Consider the following 15,065-nt stretch of genomic DNA (forward strand, 5'->3'; position numbering starts at 1 on the left):
ATATTCATTTTCTATTTTGTATCTGAAAAATCGGATATCCGATCTGGAGGGACACTAGAAATCCAACTTTCTTCAGTTTTCCATTTGAATGATGCCAATGACCTGCTGCTTTTGTATCTGATTTTACATTCTGTGCTTTTTTATTTCACAAAATTTGAAAAAAAATACCAAATTGGGAGTTCTCCAAGATGATAAGTATAAATGTGTGATTATATATATATCTACAAGTTAGAGCGAGAGAATTTGAGATACAAAGACAAAGAGATATCACAGAGACAAAGGTCGAAAATATTTATGTAAAAATTCGCTGTTTGTTGAAAAAAGAGTAATCTCCCCATAGATGACTAGATCAAAGAGTAAATGATGGAATGCATTTACTGGAATAAATGGAACAAATGCAGAATCTGGATCAGGCAGAATTCTTCACTTTCAGTTTTGAAGAGATAAGAAAATGTCTTCTCAAAACCACACTCTAGTGACGGAATTCATTCTCTTGGGACTCACAGAGGATCCAGTGCTAGAAAAGATCCTGTTTGGGGTGTTTCCGGTGATCTACCTAATCACACTGGCAGGGAATCTGTGCATGATCCTGCTGATTGGGACCAATTCCCACCTCCAAACGCCCATGTATTTCTTCCTTAGCCACCTCTCCTTTGTAGACATTTGTTATTCCTCCAACATTACTCCAAATATGCTGCATAATTTCCTCTCAGACCAGAAGACCATCACCTATGCTGGATGCTTCACGCAATGTCTTCTCTTCATTGCCCTGGGCATCACTGAGTTTTATCTCCTTGCTTCCATGGCACTGGATCGCTATGTAGCCATTCGCAGCCCTTTGCATTATAGCACCAGGATGTCCAGGGACATTTGTATCTCTCTAGTCATGGCCCCTTATACTTTTGGCTTCCTCAATGGACTCTCTCAGACACTGTTCACTTTTCATTTGTCCTTCTGTGGCTCCCTTGAAATCAATCATTTCTACTGTGCTGACCCTCCTCTTTTAATGTTGGCCTGCTCTGACACCTATGTCAAGAAGATGGCAATGTTTGTAGTTGCTGGTTTTACTCTCTTAAGCTCCCTCTTCATCATTCTCCTGTCCTACCTTTTCATTATTGCAGCTGTCTTGAGGATCCATTCTGTTGAAGGCAGGTACAAAGACTTTTCTACTTGTGGTTCCCACCTGACAACGGTCACCATATTTTATGGAACCCTCTTGTGCATGTACTTAAGGCCCCCATCTGAGAAGTCTGTAGAGGAGTCCAAAATAATTGCAGTCTTCTATACTTTTTTGAGCCCAATGCTGAACCCATTGATCTACAGTCTGAGAAATAAGGATATCATCCATGCCATGCAGCAAATGATTAAGGGAAATATCCTTCATAAAATTGCAGTTTAGGTGTGGGTTCATTGGAAATGACTAAGTGTCTGTGATAAGATAGTGATTTGTACCTAAAAATGAGTATGAAAGGGTCCTAACTGTGATAGAGCCTCTGGTTCCAATTTTCTTTTGAGGATCAGCATCATTTTGTCTGTGAGACATTCCCTTAACTCACAACAAACTTCCCTTTTTGTTAAGCAGAGTCGTGTTTCCATTCCTAGCAACCAGAATGTGCTGATAACCAGATTTATAATCCTATTTGAAAAATGCGTTTTAGTATCATTGTAGAAGTACTCTATATTTTGTCTAAATAATTCTATGCTTCCTCTTATTTTTTAGTCCTGAGAGCTACTGTGGCTTTCAGGAACCAAACTTACACTCAATCTTGGCAGCTCTCTTAACCCAAATAGTTGATCTCTTTGTAGTCTTTTTTTAAATAATCTTTTTATTTACTTCTATTTGTGATTTAAGTTTTTCATTGTGTATGTTTTGGGGTGAAAGTCACCTCAGAATTTTTTTAGAGATAGAATAGAACATAAATCAACATGCATAAAAATAATCTTAAATAGAGCCAGCCTGATGTCATAGTGGTTAATTTCACGTTCTCTGCCTTGGTGGCCTGGGGTTCGCAGGTTGCCAGGCTTGAATCCCAGGCATGGACCTATGTACTGCTCATCAAGCCATGCTGTGGCGGCATCCCCCATATAAAAAAATAGAGGAAGATGGGCACAGATGTTAGCTCAGAGCCTGTCTTTCTCAGCAAAAAGAGGAAGATTGGCAATAGATGTTAGCTCAGGGCCAATGCTCCTCACCAAAACAAATAAATAAGTAATCATAAATGGCACTCAATTATAATTTGGTGATCACTTTTATATCACTATTTATTTTAATCCTTGCAAATGAACTAGTGAGAAAATTATCATCTCCATTTGTAACATTTGGAGTCTTAGGCACAGAGAGATTAAATGACTTACCCAAAGTCACTCAGCCACTAAAGTAGCACAAAGGCAAGTCCCTTGATTCCAAATTCTCTCCTCTTTCCAACTCACACTGCAGTGGTTAAACTCCTCAGCACTGCACATGCGGGATAGAATGCGGGGATAATAAACTAATGAGGTTAGTGCTGTACATGAAATCATGGTGATTGTGATGAGAGTGATAGAGTTGATAACAGCTAACATGGATGTCCTCTGACATTTCAGGTAGCACGGTGATTTGTGTGCAATATAAAAAGAATTATCCTACTGCTCCATGTAAAACAAGCAATTTTGGTATATGCTAGACCTATTTAGATGACATTTTATAGATATATTTTCCAGATTATAAAAAAGCACACATGTTCACTTTAAAAACTAGAAAATACAGACAGAAATGAAGAAGCAAGGTTTATCAATGATGTGTCCTAAACCAGTGGATAATTTCTGTTTGGGTTTTTTTATAATTCTTCTCAATAATTTTTATGCATATATATATTAATTAATAAAACAAAATTGGAATCATTTGCCATATACGAGTATGAACATTGATTTTCACTTGATGGTATAATGTTTGCAATACATATGGACTAAATATTTTTGGTGAACACCATTTTTAATGTACTATAATATTTAACAATTACTTCATTTTGAACTTACAAAAATAATACATATCTTTTGTAGAAAAAAAAACTAAAAACTGCTGAAAGACATAAGGAATGAAAGCAAAATTTGCTTGTAATCTCCTACCTAAAGAAAGCTGCTCTCAATATTTTGGTGTACTTTTTTCCACTTGATTTATTTTGCAGGCTATTATTCTGTCATATCAATATACTCTATTATTTTTAAGATTGAGTCTTATCTCTATGTACATGTCTCTCTGATTGTTCCTTTAGGATATATTTCTAGAAGTGTAATTGCTGAATTAAATATTTTGAACAATTTTAAAGCTCCTGCTAATTTTTTCACGGGTAAATTTTTTTTTCCAGAAAGTTTCTAACAATTTATACTGATGACAATAATATTTGAGAATAACTATTTCACTACACCATTATTAATGTTAAAAAATACTATTTAAGATTATTTCCATCTTTCATGTCTCAACTGCAATTCTTAGGAAAGAATTCTGGGTTTTTTTGACAGAAGTAACTTTAGAATGTATATTTAACAAATAAAATATATCAGTTTGATGATTGCCTTTCATATTATTGCTGATGACTTCTCACACGAGGAATATTGACATATTTATTTGGAAAAATTTTATCAACTTTTTTGTTTTGCAGCTTTTTTCAATCCTCAATTTAAATAAACAAGTATCTATATTAGGTTATTAATTTTCATAATAATATTTTATAGGAATATCTTGAATTATTCTTGATAAATTTTGTTATATTTTGTAATATTGTACATAACTTTTCTTTCATGTTTTTAACCCATTTCCTCCCATTATTTGTTAAGCAACTCCTTTTTTCCCCACTGATTTGCGATGTTACCTTTATTGTCCACTAAGAGAATCCATTTCTGGCCTATTTCCTCTATTCCTTTGACCAATCTATACAAAAATTTTAAATAAAATTCTTATAATTGATATTAATTTAACATGTGCTTTAATTTCTAGTAGAGAAATTCCATCTTCATTATTTTTTACTTTCAAATTTATCTTAGGAGAATACAAATCAGATTCTTCTAAGCTACTCAATATTTTTAACAGAGAAATTATGTATATGAATGTTCAATCTACAAAGTATATGTACACATATTATCAAAGATCAAATATGGCTATACACACAATATATATCCATTGTAAATTATTTTAGAAATACGGAAAATATTTTAGTATTAACAGTATTGTTACATCTGGGTCCTCAGATCCAAAGGGGAGATGTAAGGCATGGAGGTCATAAAGAGGACTGCATAGGGAAGAAAGGTTAAAGGTGAGTTAGGGTGTTTTTTTTTGCCAAAAAGGCAGAGAGGTGCTGTTGGCCTATAAGTGAAAAGAAAAACATTTAACCTTTACACATTAATGTTGTGTATTTGTTAACACTTTTACACAAACATTTATTTTTCCATTATACCATTATGTGTCTGTTATGCAACATTATTTTTTAACTAAGATATCTAAATCCAGAATCTTATTCCTAACTAGATTGTCCTTTGCCAGCAACTATTCCCCAAAAGAACTGACATGCTCATACGTACTCCTTAACTCTGAGTCATTTAAAACACTCAAAAAAATTTTATAATGATCCAAATTAAAATATACATTAAGTTTTTAAATAATTGGAAAAAATATCTTTGAGCTTAATTGCAGTGGAGAGATTCACAGAGGAAAAGTCACTCAAATTTGACCATAAAAGAGGCATCCAATATTTTGGCAAAGATTTGCCCCAGATAAGGTAAAGTGTAAACTTACTAAGATATGATAAGTTCATGGAAATCATATGAAGTACTAAGCACCATCATATAAATAATTGTTGAAGGCTATGTACAGAAAATTTATAAAAATACAAACATGCTAAAATTAATGAGTACAAATGTTAGTAATCAAAAATATGAATTAAGAGATTGTTTTGTGTAGTATTTCTATTTATGAGAGTTCAAAAAATACTGACACTTTGTACATTGATGGTGTCAAGAAGAACAATAATATATAGCTTTTCTGGAAATCAATTTAACATTATGTTTTAAGGAATCTTAAAAATGTTTGTACACTTTTGCTCAGTCCAATTTTAAGAATGTGCTGAAGGCATAATAAGAAATGAGAGAAGATTTTCATAGTCATGTTTGTTTTATAATTGAGAAAAAGGAAACAAGTTCTGTATTAAACACAGGCAGCCCTCACTTTACACGGTGCTGGGTTAACTGAAACCTGTACAGACTGGGAACGTGTCCTTGCTTTGCAGGGATCCCAGTTACCACAGCGCTGTGCAGAGTGAGGGCTGCCTGAATTTCATAACTGGTTAGGCACAGGCGTATGCCAGACAGAGCAGAAGCTGGCTGCAAATAACTAGACGCCCTGGAAGGGTGTGTTGGCTGTGATCATGAGGAGATTGGGACTATCCTGTAACAGATTTTTGCATTAGAATGTTATACAGAAGTTAAAATGAAGAAATTCTGAATTGAGGAAAGGGCAGATCATTTTACATTGCTTTTTATGAAAAAGAAATGATACAACAATATATACATTATGATAACTTTGTAAAATAGTAAGATTAAGGAAAAGTAAAACTTGTTCTTTATATCTATGTACCAATTTTCTATGATAAACTATTATTACTTTTATAAGCAAGAAAGAAGTGAACAAAAAGTGCATATTTCCAATATAATTCAGATCCCAGGATATAAAATTAAAAGATCTTTATTTATTAATGTTGGAATTTAAATATGAAAGTAGGAAGAAAGCAGGGGTTCAAAACCCCTACCCCTTCTATAACAGTATTGAACTGGATGGTCACCTAGATTTTTCTAATTCAAGCTCCTATTACTTTTTCCCTTAAAAATATTATGCTTATGAATATTTTGAGTTTACTCAGTGATAAATAAAGTTATGCTTATGTTTGTTAAGAGTGGGTGATGGGGGCAAGTCAATATCAGTCTCCGTCTACAATGTTTTAATCTGGAAAATAAAATTTTTCTTTCACTCAGAACTTTCAAGGGAAAGTTCCTCCAATTAAAGGTTTTTTTCTTCTGCTTTTCAAGCTTAAACATCACCTTCAGGTACTGATCATGCTATGACACTGAGAAGAAGTGAAACAAGTTACAGTTGAGTTACAATAAACTGTATCTGATGGATCAGTGTTTTCTGCATTGGTTTATATTTACTGTATTCACACATACACACAATAGAATGAACACTTCCAGTGCATTTGACGATGTAGAGAAATGTGGGTACCATTTGCCTGTGGTGATATTACACATCAGCACATCCAAAAAGTATGGAATATAAAAAGTTGTACGAATAAAACTGTAGAAATCTATCTTACTACAATAACTTATCAGAAGCACTAACCTGTATTTATGAACATTTTCCTAAAGAGGGAAAAATAAAAACTGCCTAAATATTAAAAGAAAGTGGTGCTTTATTCTTTTGAAAATTTATGTTGCTGATTAAAGTGGACAATATATTGGAAAAACATATTTTAAAGCCTATGCATCATACTGTGCCCGCTACTTTGCATGTCTCACTTTAACTCAACTAGCGTGTATGGACTTTGACTTAGCTCTTTGGTGCCCCTAATTAAGCTATGGAATCAGAACCCCTGGTGCTCAAACATAGCTACTGCCATGGTCTGATCATGACATAATCATTTACTCATGGAATGGGGAGAATGAGCGGCTCTCTGTAACTGGTTCTATCACTGTCAGCAGAGGCAAACCTTCTCTAACTGGAGTAACATATACTTCTTGAGAGCTAATTGTATGTTTGTTCAGGCTCAGTTTCTACCTCATTTCTTACTTTTCGACAGCAATGAACCTCTCCTGTCCCTTGGATTTCTGTCCATCCCATCTCCTTTGTTCCAAATCAACACCTGGTATCTGGGTTGTGTCCTCACTTAATATACCCTTTGCTCTTACTAATCTGTTTTTATTGCACAATGTCCCCATTTATTTTATGTTTTCTATATATTTCATATTTATATTTCAATTTATCCCATACAGTTGATATCACACTTTGTATTTGACCATCAGGAAGTCTTTTCTGTCCTACCTTTTAAATATTACATTTTAAGCGTTAACATAGCTTGTCAGCATTTCCTCTATTACCAGTCTGGTCTAAAACTAAATTATCTTTTGCCCAAGCTATGGCAATGATCTTCCTCCTTCCACATTTGAAATTCTCTATTTCACTGCAAACCAATGACCTTTCATAAATATAATCACTTCACGTTACTGACTTCATAATATAGTCCAAGATTTTCCATCACATTTGGGCTAAAATCTAAACTTCTTAAGAAACATCACCGAGTCTACAAGGACTTATGTGATGCCTTCCTATCCCCCTCCAAATTTTTTGACCACTTACTCTTTAGTACTTCATCTCCCGCCAAATTGAACCCCTAGCTGTTTCTTGTACATGCTGAACACATTCCTACCTCAAGACCTTTGTACACACTGTTCTCTCTGCTTAGAATATTCTTCCCTCAGACCTTTCAGTGACTCATTCCATCACTTCATTTAGATCTGTCTTCTAATAACACCTCTTCTGAAAGGCATTGCCTGGCCACTACTCTAAGTCACCTCATTTGAAATAGCTCTTTAATCATGAACCATGATCTATTTTCCTCATATGCTTTATCACTTCAAAAAAGATTATTTATTTATGTGACTCTATTTATGTGATAGTTCCACCTCTAGACCTGAAATGGCCGGGCAGTGGCTCTTGTCACCAGAGCCCAGTGAGAGTTAGAACCAGGAAGAAGGTTCCTGGCCACCTTCTTCCACAACACACACCTCTGCAGGAGCTTTCCTTGGAAGGTTGCAGCCATTCTAGCACCTTCATTGTGAAGCTGGGAGAGAACGAGAGAGAAACTGAGCTACTTTTCTCTTCCTTCCCCCTCTGATATCCTGCTGGTTTCTCCCATTGGCTAAATTCAGCGGGAAACTAGTTACCAAAGGAGCTCTATTGACGTGACCCCTAAGGATGAAACTCCAGGTGGACAGAACAAGGTAGAGAAGAAAAGGCAATAGGTCTGGGTGGGGTAGGGTGACAGAGGGAGAATCACCAGACTTCTATATTATCCATGTATCTACAATGTTCCCATAGCTATGTCTTATTATTCCTACTGAAAAAGAAAGCACAAAATGAGTAAATAACTAGTCCAAGTTCAATAAAAGTTAATTCATCTTCCAATGGTTTTCCTAATGCCAAAACTTTCTCCCTACACCACACACTATTCTATCTTACATGCTGTAAACAGAAGAACTTAATATTTCCCCCATGTCAAAAAATATTAAGACATTCAGATGCAAGTTAAAATAAATAATTAATCCCATCGCTTCATCATTCTTGGAAGATTTGGTTCTGTGATGATATTGGTGAATGGGCAAAAAACATGTTCTCAATAAGTTTATGATTTTTAAAAGAATAACAAAGAGAGTGGTTGTTTACAGTCTGAATGAGTTTCCTCTAGAAATAATTAAACCATAGAGATTTGGTCCCTTTATAACAATTCCATTATAAACTCTTCAGTTCTTCATATCCATGCTCTCATTGGGAAAACACTTCTTTCACAGGTAGGATGAGATATTGTTAAAACATATTTTAGAAACTGAAATAAGTATTTTAATCAACAAAAATAAAATTGTGTGCTGAATCATATTCTGATGGATTGGTGAATGCCTTGATTTACATTCTACTATTCTCTCAGAGTACAAGTATTTATGAACATACAGTGGAGATGAATAGCTTGCCCAACCTCCTCAGCTAGGAATTAGAGGATACGGGATTTCCAGCCAGAAAGTCTGGCTGCAGACCACAGTAATTGTTACACTTTGTTGACTCTCAGGAACTAACTATGCTTACTTTCTCATTCCATGAAGAAAAATAAAGTGGTGGTATTGAATAAACTTTCTGGTTCTTTCCGAGTTAACAATGCTACTCTTTATAATTATAAGCATCGTATCATGTAATGGTCTGCACTCCCTTCCTGGAGAATTGGCCACATTTAGGTTATAACCTATATTAATTATTTAAAAGTAATCCAAAATGCATTTCATGAAGATGCCTTCTCTAAATTTCTTTTTCCACTTCAAATTGAACCACGACTACATGCCAAGGAGACATCACCCTTGTTAAAACTAAAGACCAACCTTCTAGACTCTTTGGGTTACTGGGTAGTGGCAGCAAACAACTACATGAGAGATTCTCAGGGTGAGGGTGAATGTCATGAGTGTAAAGCCTCAGGTTTCACAGAGCCACTTCTATCCACTTGCAAATACTTCTCTCTGAAGTTTTCTTGCTCAAATCATATAGGATGTGTTCCATTTCTTTAAAGGAAAGTTATTACTTTAAAGTACTCAGTCCAGTTATCTGGAATGTTCATTGTTTACATTGCTCATTTCCCCACAGTAAAAACTGAATGGAGGTATTAATTATTTTGGCTCTAAATTAATGTTTAAAAATAGACACTTACTAAACATACCATCACAACACCAAAGAGTATTTGCCTATTATGACAATTACTATGATCTTTTGAACTTAAAAAAGAAAACTACAAAATGATTGTGATTCTATTGATTCAGGAGACTTGTCTTGTATTTTATTACCCTACTCAATAAGTCCAAAGTCTTCAAGTGCAGAACGGAATAACGCAATGGGCAAGAATGCTGGAGAGGTGTATTTACAAAGTGCCTTACAAAGTGAACTGTGTCCATCCTTGGCACTGTAGCTATTAACAAGAGTCAGTATAATATTGACATACCTGGGTATGTGTTATTGTCAGAGAATGTAGATTTTTCCACAATGGTCTTCATGGTCACTTTCATCCTGCACAAATTTGGGAGATGCAATTCATGATATCTTATGTACTGTCTCAGTGTATATGTAATATGATTATTATTTCAGTATGACCATTTCCATGTTTTAAAAAACCAAAATTGATTCATGTTATAGAGTTTTTCTTACCTTTGCAAGAGTTAAAAAGAGGTAGGGTTACAACAAAATTATTATGATGTGGAGATATGATTGTCAACCTTTTTTTTCATGATTGTCTTCCCCCCACCGGGGAGTCTTTTAATACACTACTTTATCACTCCCCCATGAGTATTTAATACCTCTGATATATGTGTATGTATATACCTACACACACACACACACAAACACACACACATATTATTTATGTATGTTACATACATCTGTTTTTATACAAAAATACTAATTTACTTTTGTGCCCCATGAACCAATTTTTGCCCCCAATAATTGGCAACAATATATAAAGCAAAGGAGATCTTTTGAGCTGATTCTTAAAATTTAAGTAAAATTTGGTGGTATCAGGGCCACCTGAAGTAGACTGTAGTGGGGAAAATGGACAGACATTCCAGGGAGAGTGAACAGTTGAATACAATCTTGAGTTTGGAGGGACAGGTAGATAGATCCTAGTTTTACAAGAACATACGCCATACATCAGTTCCATTTCCCTGAGTCCATTCAGCTCAGAAAAACAGATGAGTGACAGTGACAGATGCTTTAGATAACACATCAAAAGGTATGTTGAAAAACAAAGGACTACAAATTCAAAGAAACAGTGTTTAAGGAAATTGTAATTGAACAAATATGATAAAGACTTGCAGTAAGATAATGGCTCTTTAAATGATGTAATCTATGCAGAAATAGAAGTACAATGATGTACACCTGAAATTTATACAATGTTATAAACCAATGTTACTGCAATAAACAAAAATTAAAATTTGATGCAATAAAAAAATATGAAAAGACTTGCAGAAAAACATTTAAAAATATGACTGCCTTTATATAAAGGAGCTTGATATTGATTTAGATATTTAAAACATCAGTCACTTGCTTACTTCTGCCACATGTATTTACAAGTTTGAGAAAAGGGGAAGAAGTGTCAGCTGACATGATGAGGGTGATGGAGAAACGACAAAAGACAAATGCATTTTTATTTCCTTTACTTTAGACCTCACTTGAAGCCAAGTAAACACAATGTTAAAGAAAAACTACACAGCGGTGACTGAGTTTATTCTCCTGGGACTGACAGATCGAGCAGAGTTACAGCCTGTCCTCTTTGTGGTTTTCCTAGTCATCTACCTCATCACAGTGATCGGCAATGTGAGCATGATTTTGTTAATCAGAAGTGACCCAAAACTTCACACTCCAATGTACTTCTTCCTCAGTCACCTCTCCTTCGTAGATCTCTGTTATGTCACCAATGTCACTCCTCAGATGCTGGTTAACTTCTTATCCAAGAGAAAAACCATTTCCTTCATTGGTTGCTGTATCCAGTTCCATTTTTTTATCACCTTGGTGATCACAGAATATTATATGCTCACAGGGATGGCTTATGACCGCTATGTGGCCATCTGCAAACCCTTGTCATACGCTAGCAAAATGTCCAAATGCGTTTGCCTCTCTCTCGTTGCTACTCCTTATATTTATGGCTTTGCAAATGGTCTGGCACAGACCATCCTGATGCTTCGTCTCTCCTTCTGTGGACCCAATGAAATCAACCACTTTTACTGTGCGGACCCTCCTCTCTTAGTCCTTGCCTGCTCAGATACTCATGTCAAAGAAACTGCCATGTTTGTGGTGGCTGGTTCCAACCTCACCTGTTCTCTCACCATCATCCTCATCTCCTACCTTTTCATTTTCACAACTATTCTGCGTATGCGCTCTGCTGAGGGGAGGCACAAAGCTTTCTCCACCTGTGGGTCCCATCTGATGGCTGTCACCATCTTTTATGGGAGTCTGTTTTGCATGCATCTGAGGCCCCCTTCTGAGGCATCTGTAGAACAAGGGAAAATTGTAGCTGTTTTTTATATCTTTGTGAGTCCTATGTTAAACCCTTTGATCTATAGCCTTCGGAACAAAGATGTTAAAACAGCAATCAGGAAAGTGATTCAAAAGAAATTGTTTGCTAAATAAGATAGACTTTTTGGTCACAGGTATGTAATATATCCTTATTTTCTGGCCAAGTAATGAACATTTTAAATTAAGCAATCATTTTTCTCATTGAGTATTTTTAGTCTTTCCTAATTCTCATGTGGGGCCTGGAAGAATGTGTCCAACTATTTGCTAGCGTTTACAGTGTTGTCTCAGGGCATTAAAAAAATTCAGAGACAGAACTAAAAAGCATTGTTATTGCTCTATAAAATCAATAAAGAACAGATGAATCTACCTATAGTACTCATACCAGTACAAAGTTATAAAAGACAGAGTTCCCAAATGATGCTATGGCAATGATAACATGGTAGATTTATATAGTGCTTAATAAATTCCAAATGATTTTTCAGAAACTCATCAACTATAGCAGGTGAGTTTTTACTTCTTTTTCTTACAAATTATATAGCAATGAAGATCTTTGGGCATCTCTGATTGTTTCTCTAGGATAGAAATGCCAAATTTCCTTTACAAGGTTTTTTTTTTTTTCCTTTTTCTTTTTGTCACTCATATACATCCCCATTATAAAACTGGTTTTGTGCTTTCAGTTGTTAATTTTTATTATGATCTATTTCCAACACACAGCCGAAAATAGAAAGTAATATAAAGACCACTTATGTAAGCATAACTAATCATTATTAAGTTTTCACACAATGCCACTTCTGCTTCAGATATTTCAGATACTCAGATGTTCTCAAATTGAGTCTGCCTTGCGTGATTCTGTTTCTCTCCTCATTTCTTGAATTAAACTGTAATATGAATTTAATGTTTCTTATCCCTATGTAGAGTTTTAGCACTTGCTAGGCGATTATGTATCCACAGAATTATACAATATTACTTTGCTAGATTTAAATCTTGATATAAGTCAAATCACTCAACATATCCTTCTGCAGTTTATTTTTCACTAAACATTGTTAGATTTATCCAGGCTGATGCAAATATCTTCAACCTGTTTGCAGCATGTATTTCATTTTTGCACAGGATATACTTGGTGCTGCAGAAGTTTTTCATTTTAATGTAGTTCATATTTATTAATCTTCTCTTTATGCTTGTGTTTTGCATGTCCTGCCTAAATAATTCTTTCCTATTATGAAGATATTCTCCTATCTTTTCTTTCAAAGTTTTAAAGTTTTGCTTTTGCATATGTAGGTCTTTATTTTTTCTGGTAAGTAAATGTTGCAAAACAGTCTACAATCCTATTTTATAATGAAAAAAATAAATTTCCCATTTTTTGAGTACTCCATACTTTTCTCATTATATTTTTAGTGTAAACTCTGTCATGTATCAAGTTTTCACCTGTATCAGTCTGTTTCTGGGTTCTCTATTCTGGGACCAACTTGTCCATTCTTCATCAATACAAACTTTTTATAAAAATAGCTTTATCACCCTTTGTCTGGAAGCCTGAAACATTATTTTCTTGCAGGATATCTGACAGAAGCACCATTAAAATGCATTTACTGTTGTTACTGCTTTCAGGTGGATTCTGACTCCTAGCGCCCCTGTGCACAGCAGAGTGGAACCCTGCCTGGTCTTTTTGCGCCATCCTCTCGCCTTCCGCCACTATATCAGAAAAATCTCCACTTCTATTCACAGAGTTTTCATGGCTAATGTTTTCAGAAGTGAGTGGTCAGGTCCTTCTTCCTAGTCTGTCTCAGTCTGGATGCTAAGCCGAAACCTGTCCACCGCGGGTGACGCTGCTGGTATGTGAAATACCGATGGCAGAGCTTTCAGCATCCCGGCAACAAGCAGCCACCACACTCTGACAACCGACAGATGGGTAGTGTGGTTCCCTCACCAGGAAACGAACTCCAGCTGCTGGAGGCTGGAGCACCGAATCTTAACCACTAGACCACCAGAGCTGGCATTAAAATGTACAAAAATACCTATATCCTCTCCAGAGTCCATGTCCATCCTTTCCTTAGAAGGGACATGAAACCAACTTCATTGATCCAGTAGTGGTGGGTCTAAGAATGAGAAAGAAGAAAAGGTAATTTATAGTCTATGTTTAGTCCCGTATCTATCCTCTTATTTTGGTAGTCACCATCACAAATATTCCTTAGCTATGGCTTAATTCATTTTGCATGGCATCATCAGTTCTGCATGCCCTGATCATTCTTTCCTACTCTACTGGACCAAATCCCAAACTAGAAGCTGCCATATCCTGATTTAAGAGTTCATAAGAAAAACAGTCACAGAAATCAGGTTATTTTACTCTATAGGCATTACAGGTGGTACATTTCCTGCTGGATAATTTGCACACCCATTCATGTCATGACGTCTTACTTCTTATCTTTGGTATTTCTTCCTGAGACATACAAGTTACGGAAGACAATAATGGGGAAAAACTCTCAAGAGATGAGAGCAGAGCAGAGCAGGGTTCTATTAGGTCAATCTGGTTTATTTATTTATTTTTTTCAGATCTTCTGTGTCCCTACAAATGTTTTATTGTTTCACATAAAAGCTGAGAGACTTGCCTAGTGGATTCGTCTATTTCTCTTGGTAATTTTTTCTTTAAATATTGAAGTTGTATTGTTAGATGAGGTCAAGTAATGAACTAGTATAATTCCTTTTATTATTATATAGTTTGTAACCCATCTTTGATGATTAAAATCCAAAAGTCTATTTTGTCTGACATTCATATATCTTCAGCAGTATTTTTTTTTCTTTCGGTGAGGAAGATTAGCCCTGAGCTAACATCCATTGCCAATCCTCTTTTTTTTGCTGAGGAAGATTGGCCCTGGGCTAACGTCCGTGTCCATCTTCCTCTACTTTATATGTGGGACGCCACCACAGCATGGCTTGATAAGCCATGGAATCAGCAGTATTTTTAATTTTTTTTGGTTACTTGATGTCTATTATGTGTATTTCTGCCCTTTGACTTTCAGGTCTTGAATCCTTTTAATTACTGAGTCTCTTATTTTGTTGTGAATATTGATACTTATTATCATTTTCTAACAGCTTATTTTGCGCTTTAAAAAAATTTTCCCTGTATTTTTTTCCCCTTTTCCAATCATGATTAAGTTGTGTTTTCTATGTTCCTTTCTTCTTTCTACTTCTTTTTTGATATTACACATTCTATTTTCTATTTTTAATA

General features: G+C 35.2%; 2 protein-coding genes across 2 annotated transcripts; both read left to right on the plus strand.

The window, feature by feature from the left end:
- The first annotated feature begins 451 nt into the window (after nt 1-451).
- On the plus strand, nt 452-1,399 carry LOC101407977 (olfactory receptor 5M10-like). Its single transcript, XM_014793174.2, has one exon. The coding sequence runs from the start codon at nt 452-454 to the stop codon at nt 1,397-1,399; it is 948 nt and encodes a 315-aa protein (XP_014648660.2).
- A 9,612-nt stretch (nt 1,400-11,011) lies between these two features.
- On the plus strand, nt 11,012-11,956 carry LOC101393159 (olfactory receptor 5M5-like). The gene has a single exon (XM_014793167.2). The coding sequence runs from the start codon at nt 11,018-11,020 to the stop codon at nt 11,954-11,956; it is 939 nt and encodes a 312-aa protein (XP_014648653.2). The 5' UTR covers nt 11,012-11,017.
- Nucleotides 11,957-15,065: the final 3,109 nt, after the last annotated feature.

The sequence above is a fragment of the Ceratotherium simum genome, chromosome 34 (genome assembly GCF_057802395.1).
Source record: "Ceratotherium simum simum isolate JZ-2026a chromosome 34, ASM5780239v1, whole genome shotgun sequence".
NCBI lineage: Eukaryota > Metazoa > Chordata > Mammalia > Perissodactyla > Rhinocerotidae > Ceratotherium > Ceratotherium simum.